The 18,523-nt window shown below is 55.7% G+C and overlaps 1 protein-coding gene across 3 annotated transcripts; it reads right to left on the reverse strand.

Moving 5' to 3' along the window:
- Positions 1–1,327: 1,327 nt before the first annotated feature.
- Positions 1,328–18,005, reverse strand: FAM20A (FAM20A golgi associated secretory pathway pseudokinase). 3 transcript variants are annotated; one of them, XM_055727703.1, is made up of 11 exons: positions 17,145–17,557; positions 10,631–10,815; positions 10,139–10,189; positions 9,623–9,701; positions 8,411–8,503; positions 6,772–6,887; positions 6,149–6,329; positions 5,721–5,830; positions 5,265–5,346; positions 5,121–5,180; positions 1,328–2,012 (listed from the first exon to the last, which is right to left on the reverse strand). In XM_055727703.1, the coding sequence occupies exons 1-11, from the start codon at positions 17,447–17,449 to the stop codon at positions 1,748–1,750; spliced, it is 1,527 nt and encodes a 508-aa protein (XP_055583678.1). In that variant the 5' UTR covers positions 17,450–17,557; the 3' UTR covers positions 1,328–1,747. The 3 variants fall into 3 exon arrangements, with proteins under 3 accessions (XP_055583678.1, XP_055583670.1, XP_055583684.1); XM_055727695.1 differs by lacking the exon at positions 10,139–10,189 and having other exon boundaries at positions 8,411–8,499; positions 17,145–18,005; XM_055727709.1 differs by lacking the exon at positions 10,139–10,189 and having other exon boundaries at positions 17,145–17,558.
- Between the last annotated feature and the right edge of the window lie 518 nt (positions 18,006–18,523).

Genomic DNA, 18,523 nt, shown 5'->3' on the forward strand with positions numbered 1-18,523 from the left:
GCCGGCAGAGGGAGATACAACTTTGGGAATACAGCGTCTTGTACTGGAACAACTGCTGTGCTGCGCATGCCAAGAGTGAGTCAAATCTTTTTATTTTCATGTATTCTCTGTCCCCAAGAGTCCAAAGGCCTGTAAGCCCCCCCGGTGCTGAGAATTGTTTGATTAAGACTGTCTAAACCCCTGTTTTTGTGAAAGCTGGAAATGGAAGGACATGGCTAAATCACAAGTCATGAGCGACTAAAGGGCTGTGGTGTGGGGTTTGGGGTTGGCTGGGTTTGTGTGGGGTTTTTTGCTAAGCTTCATGGCTTCAGAATGTTGGAGGAATCTCTTCGCTAAATAGAAACACTCCAAACTTCCTCAAATATACAGTGAATACAATAGGCACCTGTGGGGACATAAAGAAATTACAGTCTCGCCTGTCATTTTACAGTGTGGAGACAGGTATATTGTAGAATTATAGTGGAGCTGAATGAAGTGCCAGTGCAGTCCCCTGTGAAAAATGATAGCTGCGGCCAAACGAGCTTTGTTCCTTCCTTGCATGATCCAGGCACTTATTAACAGCATCACTGAGTTCCCTTTACGTTGGGCAAAAGTCCAGCCCGTGAGAAAATGAGCCAGCGCTAGGTGCAGCAGCTTGCTGAGAACCTGTTAACTGCTGCCTGACAAGATCTGTACTATGGTTTTGGGATTCTCTTCTGAAAGGCCTGCAATGCTGTGGGTGGAATTTGTTTAACTTCAAGGTTAGTTTAGAATGAGCTAGCGCATTGGTTGTGGCGTGTTTGGTTTGGGGTTTTTTTTTCCCCTTAAAGATGACAAATTATCAACAAAGTTCTCAACTACTTTCCCTAGGTTGCCAGAAAGCTCAGTGCAATTGTTCTTAAACAGTTAAAGGAAAAAACTTGTTACTGAAGTCCTCTTTAATAGCTATTTTTAAGCCTTGTTATTGGGAGGCATGGGGAAAACTGCCCATTGGAAGATATGCAGTAACTCCCTCCCCGTGCTTTTTTGTTCTCCAGTTTCTATTGCATCTCCTCAAAATGCAGGGGTGTGTGGGGTGGGGGCAGGTTACCATTTCTATTTTCCAGGGAACTCTTGACAACTTAAGTGACTTTAAAGCAAATGGGGAGCCAGATGACCTGAGCTAGAGGCCCCCCCCACTTTGGTGAGACCAAGAGGCAGTGGACAGGCCTGATGGTCAATACTGTGCAGATACTCTTCAGTCTGACCATGCTGAATCAGCGTGTTGTCTTGGTGGCAGGTACTGCCCTCATGAAGCAAGACTGCTCTTTTCTCAATGCATAGTCTTGATTACAGAACAGAGACTTAATAAGAGGAAAATGCTCTTGGCATCTCTTTATTCAAGCCTCATCCTTGGACCTGGTTTGTGTCCTTCGCTAGCAAGACCGAGATCCTGTGCCGGTTGAGCAAACAAATGGCCGTGTGTTCCCCCACCCTCCCAAGGGCATGACCAGCTACAGAGCAGGAGATCGCTGCTTTTCCACCAGGGAGCTGCTGTCCCGGGTGTAAGGGTCTGCTGTGGTCAGACCACAACTTACCAACACGCTGCCCAAGCACAGCAGCTTTGGTTGAATACCCAGCATAGAAGCCCAGCGTGATTCTTGAAGATCTTCTGAAGAGTTTCCCCTCTGTCTCTGCAGGTGTTTGTAGATGGAAATTACCAGCCATTATACCTGTCACTTGCCTTGCAGGAGTTTTCCCTGCCTCTGAGCCCGAGTTAAGGACTGTTTTAAGTGGACAACTTCACTCTGTCGGATGCAGGAGCCTCGACCTGTGTGGTGTCATTGGCCACCACCTTGGCTTCTCCATATGTGTCTATGCATTTCTTCACGGCTTTCAGGATAAGCTGTAACCGTCTGTCTAAAGCCAAGAGATGGGGTTCGGTGAGGACAGGTGCCAGGCGGTCCTGCAAGAGGGATTCCCTCATCATGTCGCTGAGCCGATACTCTGGCTCAGCCAGGAGCTGGAGTCGTAATAATGTTGTCCTCTTTATTCTGGAAAAAAAGAAATCGCATATCTTAATGCAAACTACTTGCGGCATCCTAGCAAGAACCAGCTATCTGGGTGCCTTGGGTAGTGGGGAAGGAGGGAAGGCAAAGACAGGTGGAGATACTTCACAAAGAACTTTGGAACAAAACCTTGCCATTTCTGAAGGAAATGAAAATTTTTGCAGCAACCTCTGCTGCTTCCTTTGGTTTTCCAGACTGCAGAGTATTTATTTGTACTGTGGATTTCTGTCACCAGAGAAAAACAAGATAGAAGTTCTCAGTAATGAGTGTTCTTCCTCTGAGCCAGAGATTCCCCAGATTACTGCAGGATGGTGCCGTGTTCCCAAGGATGGCATTTATGGGCTGGGGGCAGAGGGGGAGGTAAAATGAAGAGGCATGAATGAGAAGAAAAATCTGTCAACACTCTGAGCAAAAAGAGGGAGTCTTTCCTGGAACTGATTTAACTGTGACTCTTCACCTTAAGAGATATTGCAATTTAAATATTACTTCCTTTTGACAGAAATTGGGATGAAAAGCTATAATCTTGGAACACTTCTGGGAACGAGACTGAGTATTCTGAAATCATGTGTTTAATCCTCAGCAGAAGTGTTTTGATTTCAGCATCTCTAATACTGAAATTAATCAGTGGTTTTAATTACTGCCCTTTACATTTTGAAAACAAAGTAGTCCATGTTCGTGGAGCCATTCTGATTTAGCTGAGCCAGAATTTTTCAGATGGGAAAAGGTGTAGTCAGGAACATTTTAACCAGCTCCAGAATTTGTCTTTGTACGCTTGTTATTTACCCAGGCTGTCAGCTGGGAACAGCGACCTGGCTCTGCAGCTCTGATGGGACACGTGCGGTTCGGATGGCAGGGGAAGGTTGCTGCTGCCGCTGTGCCCGGCTGAGCAGCCACAGAATCGCACCAGGTGCCAGTGGTGCTACAAGCAACGAGGTGCCAGCAGCGCTCTGGGGCAGCCAAGTGCCCTGCGTGTCTTTGGTCAGCAATGCTTGTGTTGCAGGAGGGAGAAGGATGCTGTGAGCGGCTGCCTCCTGCGTGGTGCTGGCACAGGGGGCAGGAAACTTCACCTGTGGCTGTTGTCCTGGCTGCCAGGCTTGCGTTGATATTCCTGCAAACCCCCAAATAATCAATTGATCAAGTGCTAAGGCTGGCAACGAGGCTTTAAATCGCTGCCAGAGCATGGGTGTGAGGTTCTGCTGCTGCCAGAGAAAGCTTTGCACGGAGCAGATGCAAACCTTCTTCTAGGTGAGGGGTGACCGAGGAGCTGCTGTGGGTAAACGCCGGCTGTGTTTGCTCTGGTCCAAGCGGTGACGGGGCTTGGAGGTGGAGTAGGGGATAGTGTGACCCTGTGGGGAATGGCGTATTCCATGCTGTCACACTTACATAAGAAACAGGCAGAACATGGAAAGGAGTGTGAGATGGAAATCCTGCCACTGGCCCTGCTCCTCTCCCGCAGGGTGGTTGTAACCCTGCTGTTGTACTGAATTGCTGAAGATTTGACCCTGAGCCTTCTCAGGGTTTCATCAGCCAAGAAGATACATATGCCAGGTTAAGTGGGGGCTGTTGTCAGGCCTATCTGTACCTTCTTGAGGGTTTTGACCCTTTCAGGAGAAGGACCATCTCTTACTGCATGGCTACATTTGTGCTGTTTGCTATGCTCGGAGCAACGCTGGGAGAGGAGAGCCATGTGGGACAAGAACTGCTGTAGGAGCTGTGAAAGGTAGCTAAAAATACCAGTTTTAAATCTGCTGGGAGCCAAACTTAGAGAAGAACTCAGCTGGGAACAAGATGAACATGTTTGACAGGGAAGCGAGCAGCCTGTTCAGCATCCCTGGGGTTTGAGTGGTCCCTCGTGGCTGGAGGACTTGGTTCCTGCTTAGGTGTACACGGCTCAGCTTCGCCTAGGAGCAAGGAGGTGACTCGGTGTGCTCAGTCCAGCCAGTTGGTCAGGGCAGGCTTGAAATCGGTGGCCTCTGCAGTTTACTCAGATAAACCTTTTTACCTCCTTTCCAAGCATTTTTGGATGCTCCCCCACTCCAAATGGATTGGCTGTTCTGGGAAATGAGGGGGGTTTTGTGTGTCCTCTGGGCAGCGTGAGTTGGTTTTACGCTGTTCTTGGCCTTAGTTGGCTTATTTCAAGGTGTGACTTGCAGGTGGTCTTACCACTGCCTTGTACAAGGAGAACCAAATTAAGAAGAGCTTCTGGGAGGTGGATCTGGCAGGATAGGAAGGATCTGACCTGCGGATATTACTGTATACAGGTCAAATTAAGAGGCAGAGTTAATTTACACTGCACAGAACAGGAGTTCAAGAGAAGGATTCACTGCGAGCTTGCCATTATAAATGAAAAGGCTGACTGGGCGCAAATAACAGTTCTTAAAATTAGATCCAGTAATAGAAGTGTATGGGGAGAGAGTGCAGTTGACACCCCAGGGCTGAGATGGAGCAGGTACAGCAAGGAAATAGGTTAGGAGTCTCCTAAAGAGAAACCACAGGGAAGAGCAGCGTTTTGTCTCTTAAATGTAACTTTCAGCTGATGATTTATGTAAATTAATAAAGGAGGAAGACAGGATTCAAATAGGAAAATTTATGAACTTCTTAATGCTACGGGAAGAAACCTGATTGACTGGTAAGTTCTATGAGGTTTTTGGATGGAGATTTCTGAGCTTCATGTCAGACAAATGGGGCTGATAGCACCTTATGTCGATGGGCTGGGAAATGCCAGTAGACCCTTCTGGAAGGGTTTGATCCAGTGGACAGTGTCTCCTGGTCTAGCTGTGAAAGCTTTTACACTTGCAAGGCCTTTTAGCTCCAGTGGGGAAGTATCCAGGAAGGACTGTCGTATGACGCCGCAGCCGGCTGCAGCACAGCAGAGCTTAATGCTCTGATATAACAGCTTAATCCCCGTTCAAGGGACAACTTGCAATTCCCATGCTCCAGCGCCTGGCCTGCCCCCTTGGCTGGGATTAGCAGGGGCTTTCCCTGCACTGCTGGATGGAGCCAGGTCTGGGTGACTTCCAGCAGTAAGCGCTGCTGGTCTGTTGTGGTGGGAACACTGATGTGTCTGGGCAGGAAGATGAAGGTGGCACTTACATGCAGCACTGGGAAAGCGGGGCCAGGATGGAGGTTTCATCATGGGAATGCCGCCCGAACCTGGAGGGGTAAAGCAGAGAGCACAGAGCTTTAGTGCCTGCCCACCACCTTCCCCCCCACCCTGATGTCCTCCCACAGCCTCACCCTCTGGCGTTGTCCAGGTGTAAGAGGAAGCCGTCATCCCCAAACTTGGTGAACATTTCATAGTGGTGACGGTCCATGTTCCCTGGTAAAGGGCAGACAGAGGAACAGAGTTTCCCTTGCATGTGACCAAGCAATTTTCTAAAACATCCTACATTTTCTTTCAGCTCTGTGTGAATGAATTGTTGCCTTGCTGGAAGCATCTCGAGATGCCCAGGGCTGCTGTGCTCTCCTTGCTGGGCCCCCTGGGGAGTGGGCTGGGGTGGGTCTGGGGGCTCCCCCTTGCCTGCACACCAGGAGGGGTTGTGCTGGCTGGCTGTAGGGAGACAGCAGTCTCCCAAACTCGTCTCTGGAGCAGAAGGGATGACTTTGAGAAACACCATGGCGTGGGAGGGCAGACAGGCTGCTGAAGGCCCACACGGAAGGAAGGAACGTTATTTCCCCCTTCACCATACATACCTATTAGGAAGTCAAATATGGCCATGTCGACGATGTTAAGCAGCCGGTTGCCGTTGCTGTAGGGGTAGATCTCCTTCACCGTGTTGCAGTAGAGCGGATTCACTTCCCACCTGCAGGAGATGGAGGAGAAGGGAGAGGTGCGCTCGGGTGTTGCTGCTGCTGTGTCCTAACGGCATGCCAAGGTTGGTCTCCCGTGCGGAGATGAGGACTTAAATCTCCCTCCTTGTGCATGCAGGAGACTGGAAGTCAAACCCAGTCAATGCCCAGGCATTAAGAGTTTATTAGATTAATTACAGGCAACCTGGGAACCTTGGCTTTCCTCTGCCTGGACGTACAATTTCTGTATGTGTGTCTGTACCCTGCTCGTTCTCCTTCCCATGTGCTCCCTGCAATGCAGATACGGGAAGCAGCATCATTTACCCACTTACTCCTCTTTTTCATCAAACGAGTAGGACCGGATCCATGGGTTTGGGATGGAGAGTCGTGGTGCCAGGTTGAGGGATGGCAGGAAGGCAGAGAGGGACCCTTCCAGGAGGTGAGGGTTCCCACACACCGCGTACTCAGTCTTGCACATGTACGGGCACTTGGCGAAGAAGCATACGTTGCTGGCTGTGGGGAGAAGAGAAGAAAAAGAGTGGGGAAAGGAGCTACGATCTGTAGGAGGCCACAAGATAGCCTGGACTGACCTCTTCCCCATCGCGTGATGGCGACTGCATATATCGTGGCACACGTAACAACATTGTGGATGTGAAACTCGTGGAAAATCATGGAGAATACCTGGATTTTAGTCGATGGACAGACTGGTCCCATGCTAAGGCAAAGTTAGGAAGAGGGGGCAGGTGAACAGACCTGGCAGCTGGTTTCTGCTTGAGGCTGAGAGAGGGCCACCTCCGCTGTAGCCGTGTCTTTGTGCATCTGTTTCACCCAGGCGTTTTATTTCTGCGCCACAGCCCAAGTCCTGCCACCCCCCCTTGCCTGCAGACCCTGCCCTTCCACCCACCATGGACCAACATGTCCAACCCCAGCTCATGGCAGCCCAGCGCTCGCCTACCTGGTGAGACGAAGAAGACGCTCTGCAGGATCTCGTTCTTGGTGACCTCCAGGATCTCCTTGGTGACATTGATCAACCTCCCAACCGTGGGTGGTACCCTCCGGAAATCCAGGATCCTGCACGAGAGGGACAGTGGCTCAGAGCCTGCGGTGCAAAGGGATGTTACTGTGCAGGAAGGCAACACGGGGCAGCGGATGCTGTCCTCATCCCTTCCGTTGGTAAACCCTCTGATGACTATGCCTACATGGATTTTTTTTTTCTTTTTTTTTTTTTTTTTCTCGTCCTACCTTCTTTCTAGTAAATAGCCTGCATCATTTTACCCCCTGGACCAAAATGCGGCTGAGTTTGGATTTTGGTATTTTAATAGCTGCTGCCTGGAACAATCTGGATGTTCTCCAGAATTCATGTCTTTTTCCCTAACTGGTTTCTCGCATCCCCTTGCACATAAGCAAGGCTCTTCAGGCTCTTCTATGGTGCTGGGTTTGACACAGAAAGATGTGTAGAACCCAGTACAACGCAGCTGAGACAGCAGGAGGTGAGGAGGCATCACCCCACTCAGAGGCACTCATGCCCAGCTGATTCATCTAAAATACTAAAAAAAATGAGGGCCTGGGGCAGAAAGGCATTCATGTCAGTGAGTGGAATTGCTGATCGCTGAGTCAGTAACACGGGGTCAGCCAGCGAATGCTGTGCTTTGCTCCTTGGGCAATGCCCTCTGCTTCTGAGAATCAGGCAGAAAACAGGATTTAGCCTGTTCCTTATTGAGCAATGTTCAAAGAAAGAAGAATCATTTGCTTTCATCTAATGTCTTTCAGCTCTAAAAACCACAAAGCGCTTCAGAACAGCACTCCGGCCTCATTTTTCTGGCGGTGGGGCTGGGATGCAGAGAGGTAAGCTGATGGTAGCTGAGTCAAGCAGAGTCGCTGTGGTGATGCAGGGATAGAGCTGGAAAGGGAATTCAGCTCCATTTCTTGCTCAGAGTTTGGTCTACAGGACTTACAGTCATGTCCTGCTTTTCATGTAAGTTGGGTGTGGGAACTGGAGACCCCCATCCACCACCATCATCATCAGGGATCATTTTCCCTGGATGTTCAGTGCTCATCCCATTGAGAGGAAGAAGCTGCTGCCTTCCTCTTGTAATAAGGGTATTTTTGATTTTATTAAATACCGAGCCTGCTAGGGAGAGGAGCCAGGTTAATTGCTCGTTAGCTGAGAGCCTGAAACTGCATCGCTGCAGTTTATCTCCATCCAAACCACGGCGTGATTGCCGATGGAGCGTGTGACTCCCTCCCTGGGAAGGGATCCAGGCTGCACCCAGAGCTCCTCTTTGCACTGCAATGCATGAGAGGGAGCGCGTGCGTGTGCCTGTGGGATGGCTGGGCAAGGACCTGACCCACTCACAGCCCGGACTTCATCTGCCAGCCTGTTCTCGTGCGCTGGGCAGGGCAAAGCTGGCTCCTGGGCTTCAGGCGAGAGCCAGAGCCACCCTGTCCCCAAATCACGCATCAGCTCTCCAGTGGGTGCTGCAAAGCAATCGCTCGTCTGAGGCTGGGCGGCTCTGCGGGGCTCAGCGCGGCTTTCCTCGTGCCAAAGCCTTCTGTGGGCAGAGGACTGGCAGCTGGCGGTGGCAGGCCCCTACCTGTCCAGGTGGAAGGCAGCGATCTCCGCGTTGTGCCGCTGGAAGTCAACAAAGTAGAAAAAATCCTCAGGAGTCTCTTCCTCACGTTTCTGCCTGGGAGAGAGCACGGGGGTTAACGCAGCCTCGCGCAGCGGCGCAGGCAGGCAGCCTGGGCGCAGGGTGGTGGCAGGAGGATGGTGTGCCCAGGGACAACTGGCGTGTGGCTGTCCCAAAGTGCCCAGTGCTGAGCCGGAGCATTGCCCTGGTGCCGGGTGGGTCAGGGAGGGGGAAGGGGTGACTGTGGGCTTCAACACGTCTGTGCCACGGCTTACACCCACCCGGGACGGTGTTTCAGGTGGGTGCAGCCAGGGGTGCTAGAGGCCTTGCTGCGCTTCTCATGTCCCCGTGGGAGGCGGAGAAGAGCTCAGGTCTGGACTATTATACCCCTGAGATGGGAACACCACCTTATTTAATTTCATTTTCTGGCTGCCACGCAGTGCCCCAATTTGCGTAGCATGTGAATTTGCATGCTCAGCCTCCCAAGCAGCTGTATATCACGGGAAAGCCCACAGGCACTGCTGGGCCCTCCTGGCTCAGCTGAGTGCATGGATGCTTTCCCTCTCCTCTGGGACCTGCCGGACGCGGCAGAGGTGGATGGACACCAACAGGAGAGGAGCTGGCTGCTTTCTAGATGAGCAGACCATCGCAGTCGGTGTGCTGCTGGCTGCCCTGCCTGCGCACAGAAAGGAGAGGGGGAATAAATATGAAGAGTCCCAAGTAAGTGCAGAAGCAATTTAAAACTCCTGTTTGAGGTGACTGGGACTGGTGGCTCTTTCTTGGAAATACTCTGGGGAATCCAAGGCGAAACAAGGTAAAACACAAAGTCAGCTGGGGAAGAGGAAGAAATGAGCAGTCCCTAAAACAAAGCTCTCGGGAGAACAAGTGTCCCAAGGTCCTTTGCCATCTGGCATCTACGAACTAAGAACTTTCCAACATCAGTAAGCAGTGTGGGAACACCGGTGTTTATCCGTGCACGCCTCTGGGATGGTGCGAGCAGCCAACAATAATTAAACCTTCTCAGCTGTCAAGGTAGCTGAGCACAGGGGAGGAACGACACAGCTGCGGCGTGGCTGTCCCTGCCAAGGATGCTTGCACCCCACGCCGCAGGGCTCCTGGGTTCATGGCTACGCGGGGCAGTGGGGGGCTTGGTGGGGGCTCTGCTGCGTGCCTTACCTCATGGGCTTGAACATGGCTTTCCCAAAGTCCTGGAACCTGAGGACCAGCTTCAGGTGCACACCGCTGGGCTTCACAACTTGGGGAAGAAACGGGACGTTAGCCACCTGGAAAGCCTCCCCGGCACGCAGTGAAGCACTGGTTACACGCTGTGCCACGATCCGGCTTCCCACCCTGGTAAGCGCATCCCATCGCTCCTTCCGGCTGCTCCCCTCTGCTTCTGTGGCTATTTTTCCTCTCTCCCTCTCCCCTGTGCCAGAGATTTCCCTCTAGCATTTCTCCCAACAACCATTTGTTACGTTCTGTTGGGGAGTTTTTCCTCCTCCCAGTACAAACCAGTGGCATACTGGTGTCCTGGCACCCACATCCCAGCTTCTGCTGGCGGTTTAATGGAAGGGAGAAGGACCTGGCATTGCCCGGCTTTACGTTTCCCTTGCTGAGGTTAGGATGGAGGAGTTGGGATGGGGTCAGCCGAGGTGGTGGCATGCGAGGGGAGAGCAGGGACCTGAAACTCACTCTGGCTGCAGTCGCAGGCTCCCAGCAGCGCTTTCTCATCCTGGCTGTAGTCTGTAAAGGCAGGAGGAGCGGTGAGACCCCACTGGGCTCAGTCTCTTGCTGCTGAGCCCCCTCCCAGCACTGGGCATGCAGGGGAGCCCTGCCTGCATGTCCATGGCAGCCCCAGTGGCGTTGGTGCGCAGTGAGGGGTGCAGTCCCCTTGGGGCACGGGGGGTGCTGAGCCAGCCTGTCGGGACTGAGCTGCTGTGCAATGGGTCTGCAGCATGGCTGGCACCAAAAAAATGCTGCATTAAGGGCCACAGCCTTCCTCCCATCTCAAGGTAAGGGCGCGGCAACTGCCCAGCATGTAAGGAAGCCAGCACAGGGCTGGGAGCATTCTCCAGCGGGTGACAGCCCCTGCCTTGTTTGCAAAAGTAAGCTGGGGGGGGGCTGGAGCCCCCCAGCCCCATGCAGCTCCCCCCAGCCCCAGTCCTGTGGCAGGAGGGTGCTTACCGGCACTGATAGTGGTGAAGTCTTGCATGTCCCGGAGGAGCCTGTTGACAGTGGGGCTGGAGCGCGGGTAGAGCCCATCGCGGCTGATGCCCAGGTGGAACTGGAGCCAGCTGGCCTCTGGCCGCAGCGGCACTGGTGCTGCTGGGGAGGTGAGGTTCAGCTCCTCCCTGTAAAGCTTGTGTCTCCTGGAAGAGAGCGGTTACGGAGTGGTGAGGATGAGCCAGGGAACGGAAATCCTTGCTGCGCCGAGCCCGGGGGCTGTGGGGGAGTGGGGAGGGTGCTGGGGATGTCCTGGTGTTGGCTGGGATAGAGTTGATTTTCATCTCAGTAGCTGGTACCAAGCTGTGTTTTGGATTTAGTATGGAAAGAATGCTGCTCGCACGCTGATGTTTTAGTTGTTGCTAAGTAGTGCTCACTCTATATCCAAGGGCTTTTCACTTTCCCGTGCTCTGCCAGCAAGTGAGTGCGCAAGAAACTGGGAGGGAGCAGAGCCAGGACAGCTGACCCCAGCTAGCCACAGGGGTATTCCATAGCACAGAGCGTCACACTCAGTACGTAAACTGGGGGGAGTTGTCTGGGGGCTGCCGATCGCTGCTCGGGGATGGCTGGGCACCCATCAGCAGGCAGGGAGCACTGCATTGTGCATCACCTGGGTTTTTCCCTTGGGTTTCATTCCTCTCTCTTCCTCTCCCCTTTTCATTACAATTATTATTATTGTTATTATTATTATAATTATTATTATATTTAATTTCCATTATTAAATCATTCTTAACTCACAAGTTTTACCTTTTTCTCTATTCTCCTCCCCGTCCCACTGCGGGGGGAGCGAGCGAGCGGCTGCACGGTTCTCAGCGGCTGGCTGAGGTTAACCCATGACAGGGGAGCAGAGCTGGGGGCATGGGGTGGGTAAAGACTCTGCGTGTTACCCAAGGGGAAACTGAGGCAGGGAGCAATGATTGAGATGGTCAAAGGTCTTGCAATTTGTGCCACCTTCTTGCCTCTGCAAAGCCCTGAGAAAGCAGCCTCAAGAGGGAAGACAAAGGACTCTGTTGTCTTCTCCTCACCCCATCAGGAGCAGGAAGGGTGTCAGGGCATGGCTGGAGCTAAACCACATCTCCAGCAACACAAGAGCTGGCCTGTGTGGTGGATGAAGGAAGAGCTGCAGGTTCCAGGCCAGAGTTGGGGAGGGGATGTGATGTGACAGCGGGTGACTTGGGTCTTGACTGCTCAGTGAGGAGTCTGGAGAGCCCAGCAGAATGACAGGGTCTTGTCCAAGCGAGCCTCCACTGAGGACTGTCTTTCTGGTCATTGCATCTCTGACAGAGTTTTCTCCTGGAGCCAGAGGTCCCAGGCGGGGAAAAAAAAATCACCAAGTTAGAGCCAGAGATTGTGCCTGTGACCAGATTCACAGCCCTTGGTCTGGTGGGCAGGGATGTGGTGAGGCCCGCTGGCAGCTTCCCGCGCATCAGCTCTTCGGATCAAGGTTGAACCCGGCCCTTTCTTGGCAGGTGGAGCCGAAGGGGCCTCCCAAGTTCAATAATAACCCAAAACATCTCCCCGCTTGATCAGTGTTTTCCTCAACCTAGAGACCTCCACAGCTGAGACCCACACTTTGCCAAACTGCAACTGAAAGGTCACTTATTCCACGCGGTGGAGGACAGCGCGTTAGTTTCTCATTAGCGCTGGCCAAGCCATGTGCAGAGTAGCTGTTCCTGATAAAGGGAAAATGAAGTTCAGTTTGCACTGAAAGTGCCAAGATACATCCGTGAAAGAAAACAGGAGCTGGGGGCTGATCACGAGTGGGGCGTTACCCAAGGCTGGGATGGAGCAGCTGGAGGGAGGGCAGTGCCATATGCCTTGCTAGACCCAATCCAGACCCTTAGCAAAACACACTCTGGGAAACACAAAAGGTGAAAAGAGATGTTTTGCTACCCCTTTAGTTTCTCCTACTTTTCCCGATTCTTTAGGTTTTGCCTAATGCAAACAAAACCGAAAACAGGGAGGAGAGGGAGGCGTGTGTGGGCACCCGCAGGCATGGCAGGGTGTCCCGGCAGCGGGGCTCTGCCGGGCTGGCTGCGCTGCACAGCTTGCAGTGGTGGCTGCGACAAGCAGGTGCTGACCATGCACTGAGGCATTTATCAGCCAAGAAGGTGGTGCTGGTGGCTGGAAAGGGCTCACAGGTGTTGCTCGGTTTTTTGCTTCCCTGCTCAGACCAGTAGGGAAGCACTGGGTTTTGGCTGGTCTTTTTTTCCGTCATTCTCCATCCAAGCAGGCTAAACAGTGTGGTTAGTCCGGTCTAACCATGAGCAAGGGATGAGCCCTGCTGGTGGTGAGGGACACGTTTCAGTAGCACCCTGGGAGAAATCCAGGCAGCAGAGAGACGTGGCTTATCTGCAGGTCAGAGCAGCCTGTCCTCTCTCCCAGCCTGTTTGCCTTTCAGTTGGACGGGGTCAGCTGCGGTGCGAAGTCCACGCGTGCGTGGTCGGGCAGCAGGCTGGCGGTGTGCTGCGCTCAGTCCAGCCCTTTGCCCAGGACATCTGCAGAGGAGGCAGAAGCTCCCCCGAGACAGGAGGTGTTGGACACAGGAGCATGGCCAAATGGGGGGATTGGCTGGCAGGCTGCACACAAGGTTGCGGCCCCAGGATGCTGCCGGCTCCAGCAGATGTGCCTTGACCTTCCAGCACACCAGTGCACCAGGTCTCAAGGGGGCAAGACACAACCTTAGCCCCACACTGTGGCCAGGGACAATAAAGCCCCCAGTGTAACTTAGAAGAATGACTCAGGATTTTTCTCTAGGGAAGCTGCCCAAATATTTTACCATATTTGCTCTCCTGCCTCCCGTACACACAGGCTGTTCCCCCTGGGGTGGCAGTGTGCAGTAGATCACTGATGGGGAAAAAAATGCACCAGTTATGCAAGGGGAGGCAGTTACCAGCGGTGGCTGGGAGCACCCACGTGGTCCCTGTCCCGGGTGAGCTGCTGCAGGGCCAGCGAGCCCCTTTCCAGCCTTCAAACCCAAAACGCACCTCCCTCGACCTCCCCATTTCCTTCAGGATTCCTGAAATATTTCCCTGTAAGAACAGATCTCTGCAAAAGACATAACGATATAAAAAAGCAGGTTCTTTTGTACCTTGCTATAAATAGCCCCGGGGCTGCCCTAGCTCTCTGCTCAGCCAGCTCGCTGCTGGGCTGCGAGGGGCACGGCATCAGGCTGCTGGTGTCTGCTCACCCCGTGCCTCCCCCCGCACCGAGCTGGCTGCAGAGTCTGGGGTGTGGAAGCTGCTCCTTGAAGGATAAAAATGAGCTCTGGAGTTTTTAAGGGTTGTCTTGTTTTTTGGTTTTGAAGAGGTGTGGATGGGTTTTTTTGCTGTTTCCTTCCTGCATCCCCATCAGTGGCTCCAGCTGGTTCTGCATGCTGCAATCAAACTCCTGGTCCTAATTGAAGTGCTGGGGAAAAGCACAGGAATGGGCAGCAGCTGGCGTGCAGCCAGCACCGTGGAGGTAGGATGTGTGCTGCTGTGCTCCCCTGGCCACGGGGATCCGAAACGGGCCATGTCCTGGGGCCACTCCATGAGCTGGCAGAGAGTCCCAGCCCAGCTGATGTCCATCTGGCCACAAAAATAAAGACAGGCACGCTGTGCTGCAGGTGCAGGGTTGAAGCTACAGCCTCTTCCACTCAAGAAGAGCATCCTGCCACTCTGAAAGCTGCTTTGCCAACAGCCAGACCTACACGTGATGCAGAGACATGCCATCACCCAGCCAAGCTGAGGAGGGGGCGACCCAGGGACACTCAGCTCTGAGCCTCTTCTGCCTGCTAGGGGATGTGGTCACACCTTGGGGAGAGCTGGTGCGGACCTTGCTCCCACAGCACGATCTTCAGCTGCAGCTTCGCTAAGCCTGTGCGTTGGGAGACAAAGCCGTGGGTTCCCGAGTCCCGCGGAGGCGCTGCCCTTCATTGTTGGCAGTTATAAGGGACGGCTCTTTCACTGACCGTGTCAGAGAGGACATGGGCTCTGCAGTGCTTCTGGTGAGGCAGAAATTCCTCCATGCCCACAGCAAATTAACAGTCTCACGAAACGCATCAGCGCTGGGAAGCGCTGTCTTGTATATGCAATTTGCAGCACCGGCAGCAGGAGAGGTGGTGTGTCCCTCGGCCTGTGCATGCTCTCCGAAGGCTTTACCCGCTATGTGAGCATCATATATTTTATTTCAAAGTGACTGAGGAATAATCAATACCCTGCCTTCTTTCTCCTTCCTTTCTGCTCTCACCTGGAGGTGCAAAGTGAAGTCAACCAAGGGCAAATGGCATCACAGCATTCCTCCTGGCCACATCATAACCAAACCTCAGAACAAAAGGCACTGTGCAGCCACGGTTTCGTCCACAAATGGCGCATGTTTTAAACAAAGCGGTAAATAAAGCTGGGAAATGCAGACTTCTTACCAAATAGCTGGGGCTGTCCTGCCGGTGAGGCTGGCGTGGAGGTGATGCCAGCACTGCTGCAAATGCTCAGCACTGGGTGCTCAGGGCTTTTGGTGGTACTCAAGAAGCCACCAAGTATATGCTGTGAGCTGTTTCGGTTCAAATGCCCCCATCCCACCGGGCTTTTGCTTGGGAAACATCCATCTCGCTACCCAAATCCTGATGTCTTCAGGATGCATTGCCCAGCTCTGAGGAGATGCACCCAAGGGGGGTCCGGGGCATTTGTCCCCAGGGATCCCCAAACACCCTGTCCATGGGCGTCAAGTGATGTGTGAAGGGTTCAACGTGCTCCAGGCGGACTCGAGCAAGCGATGAGCCTCGCAGGGTGACCCCCGGCCGAGCACACGGGGCAGCTCCAGGACCCAGGATCATTCTTCGGTTCCTTCCATTATCGCTTCCCGTCATCTCCTCCTGCAAATTGTGCCTGAAACCAGGACTGGGTGAACCCACAGAAATGAGAGGAATCTGCATCGAAGCGGAGAAAGTGGGAGCTTGGAAATCCTGCCCGCGCGGCTCAGCAAGCAGCACGTGGGTGGCAGGAGGAGCAGGGGCTGGCTCGGACACTGACAACCAAACCCCGGCAGTGGGGAAGTGCCAGGACAGGGACCTCTGAGGTGGTCCCAGAAAATGCTGCCTGGTGGGCACTGTCCCATCCCATGAAGGGGACAGTGAGATGATGCTGCAAGCTCGGCATGCTGGGAGCCTCTGCGCAGAGGCACCATGGTGACCTGCTTTGGCACCGTGTCACCGTAGCCATCCCCATTGGATCTGAGTTTGTGCATGAAGGAAGAAGCTGGTGGGGTGCAGGGAGGAGCTGGAGGACGCTGGAAGGTGCTGCCCGTTTCCAGTTTGGCCGCAGCCCTCCTGCAAGGGGGGTTAGATCAGGGGTTCAGGGCTCCGGGGTGTGGGAAGCCTCAGTGGTAGGATCCTGCGCAGGCAGCTGCTGCTCAGAGCTGGTGCTGAGGGTCACTGTCCCCTCCGGGGTGGGGGCCGCAGGGGCTAGTGCCAGTCACACCCCGGGAGCAGGAGATGGGGGAGCGTTCCTGCCAGCGTGGCTGGGAGAGGCAGGGAGAGGGGGCTCTGAGCTGGGAGCCCTTTGCTGTCCCAGCGTAAAACCCTCTGTGCCTTTCCTCGCGGAGGAGTTGGCAGAAGGAACGGGAGAGGGGCTGAGCAAGGTGCCAGCGCCCCGACACCCCTGCCGTGGGTCGGAGGACACCCGCTGGAGGCAGATACTGAGACGTGCAGGGCTCTGGCCTGGGGGACTGGCTGCTGCAGCCCGAGGGCTCCGGTTGTCACCCAGCCTAAGGGCTGGGGGATGCAGGGGACCAGCTTTGGGGTTCAGCACCTGGGGACTGGCTCCCCTCCTGCCCCACGCCAAAAAAGTGACACGGAGCAGAGGTGCTTGCTCTTGGGAGGACATGGCTTGCAGGGTCTCACGCCGTGGGTCAGCAGCCACCTCTCCCCTCACCTGGGGCTCTAGCAGCCGAGCGGGGGGCACCGCAGGACAGCCCTCCCAGCAGACCCCCTCTGCTCGGCTCTGCCTGTCCATGGGGTGCGGTTACTGGGGAGGGGGCGAGGTGGGGGGATGGTGGGGCAGAGAGCCAGGAAGGGGGCACAAACCCAGCTGGGGATGCCAGGGGTACCCTGGGGCGCGTGCTTAAGGGGTGCTTAAGCAGGGGCACCCAGGAGAGCTGCCCAGAACGTGGGTGCCTGTGGGGTACCTGCGCAGGGGGTACCCAGGAGGGGTGCCCGAGGGGTGCCCATGCAGGGAGTGCTGGGGGGCAGTGTGCCTGTGCAGTGGGTGCGCGGGGGGTCCTGCGCTTGGGGCGCTGGGCTGGGGGTGCCCATGCAGGGGTTGCATGGGAAGGGGGTGCCTAGGAGTTTTCCGGGCAGGGGGTGTCCAGGGAGGGGGCGCCCATGCAGGGGGTGTCCACGGAGGGGTACCCGCGGAAGGGGGTGCCCGGGAGATGCCCACGCAGGGGGTGCCCGCGGAAGGGGGTGCCCGCCCAGGGGTGCCGTGCCGGCGGGACGCACCTGTTCCAGCGAGCCGCCTTCCGCCGGTAGTAGCGCAGGGCTTCGCGGGCGCCCAGCAGCGGCTCGGCGGGGCCCCGCGGGGCGGCGGCGCGGTACAGCGGGTGGGCGAAGAGGCGCCGCAGCGCGGAGGCGGCGCGGGCGCGGGGCGGGGGGGCGGCGGGCGCGGGGCGGCGGCAGGGACAGCCCGGGGCACCGGCCGCCAGCTCCCGGCGCGCCCGCGGCCAGAGGTGGAAGTAGAGGTCGGCCGCCAGCAGAGCCCCCAGCAGCAGCAGCACGGCCGGGCGGTCCCGGCGCGGCCCCGGCATGGCCGGCAGCGGCGGGCAGGGACAGCTCCGGGCGCGGGGAGCCGCCGCCGCCGCCTCCCGGGGCAGGGCGCACGGGGGAGCTCGAGCGGCGGAGCCGGGGGGTGTGCGGGCACCTCGGGGCGGGGACCGGGCAGGGCGGCTCGGGGCCCGGGGCGGGGAGCCCGGCCGGGGCGGGGGCCGGGGGCGAAGGGGGCGGCGGGGGTCCCGCGGCGGGGGGCGGCTGCGGGGCGGGCTGCGGGGGGCGGCAGGTCCCGGCGGGGCGCGGGGACCCAGCCGAGCCGCCCCCGCCTCTGCCACCCGCCCCCCTCAGCCGCCGGAGCCCCGGAGCCGCCCGGCCCCCCCCCGCTCCCCGGCTCCCCCCGCCTGCCCCCGCCCCTGCCCCCCCGGGGGGCTCTGCCCCCTCTGCCCAAGGCGCAAAGGCCGCCCGGGCAAAGCCGCGGGCAGGAGCTGCGAGCTGGCAGGCGCCGGGGCGGGAGGGGGCTCCGGGCGGGGCTGGGGTCGGGGTCGGTGACCAGGAGCCTGAACAGCTCTGGGGGACCATGGGCAGAGCCTTGGGGAGCTCCGGCCCCACAGCTGGGCTTGAAGCCCTTCTGCCGTGCTCCCTGGCACATGGGTCTGGTCTGCTTTTGTTTTCTTAATTCCTCAAAAAAAAATAATAAAAAAAGATATAATTTTAAAATTATATATACACACACACACATATACGTATGTGTATGTAGTTGAGGAAACTCCTCCCTGCATTGTGCTGGGAGAGGCCGGGCAGTGGGGATGCCTGTGCGACCCGTGGTGCCCACCGTGGGAAGGGGAGCCCTGCCGCAAGGACCCCAGCAAGGAACAGGTTGAGGAGCACAAGGCCAAGGGAGGGAAACGGAGGAGAAACTGCCTGTAAACAAAAGGAGCATGACTAGACTGGCCTGGCTCCGGCACTGTGCTGAAGGGAGAACAAAAAATAAACTGTAGAAGGAGGGAAAAGGCAATTATGTTCTCAGCTGGCTGGAGCAGGGCTCAGTTTTGCACGCAGCGCTGCGAGGGGCGGCTCTGGGAAGCGTGCTGGCATCAGGGCTTCGGGGACCC

Source organism: Falco cherrug, chromosome 1, assembly GCF_023634085.1.
Source record: "Falco cherrug isolate bFalChe1 chromosome 1, bFalChe1.pri, whole genome shotgun sequence".
Classification (NCBI taxonomy): Eukaryota; Metazoa; Chordata; class Aves; order Falconiformes; family Falconidae; genus Falco; species Falco cherrug.

Bases quoted from the DNA above. Each gene is read 5' to 3' on its own strand.
- FAM20A (XM_055727695.1), bottom strand. From the start codon at position 17,990: ATGGTCCCCCAGAGCTGTTCAGGCTCCTGGTCACCGACCCCGACCCCA. The intron at 6,330-6,771 runs GTAGGCGAGCGC...TTCTCCCCACAG, and splicing joins CGTCTTCTTCGTCTCACCAG to CCAGCAACGTATGCTTCTTC. The intron at 2,013-5,120 runs GTAAGTGCCACC...CTTTTTTTCCAG, and splicing joins CCGCTTTCCCAGTGCTGCAT to AATAAAGAGGACAACATTAT.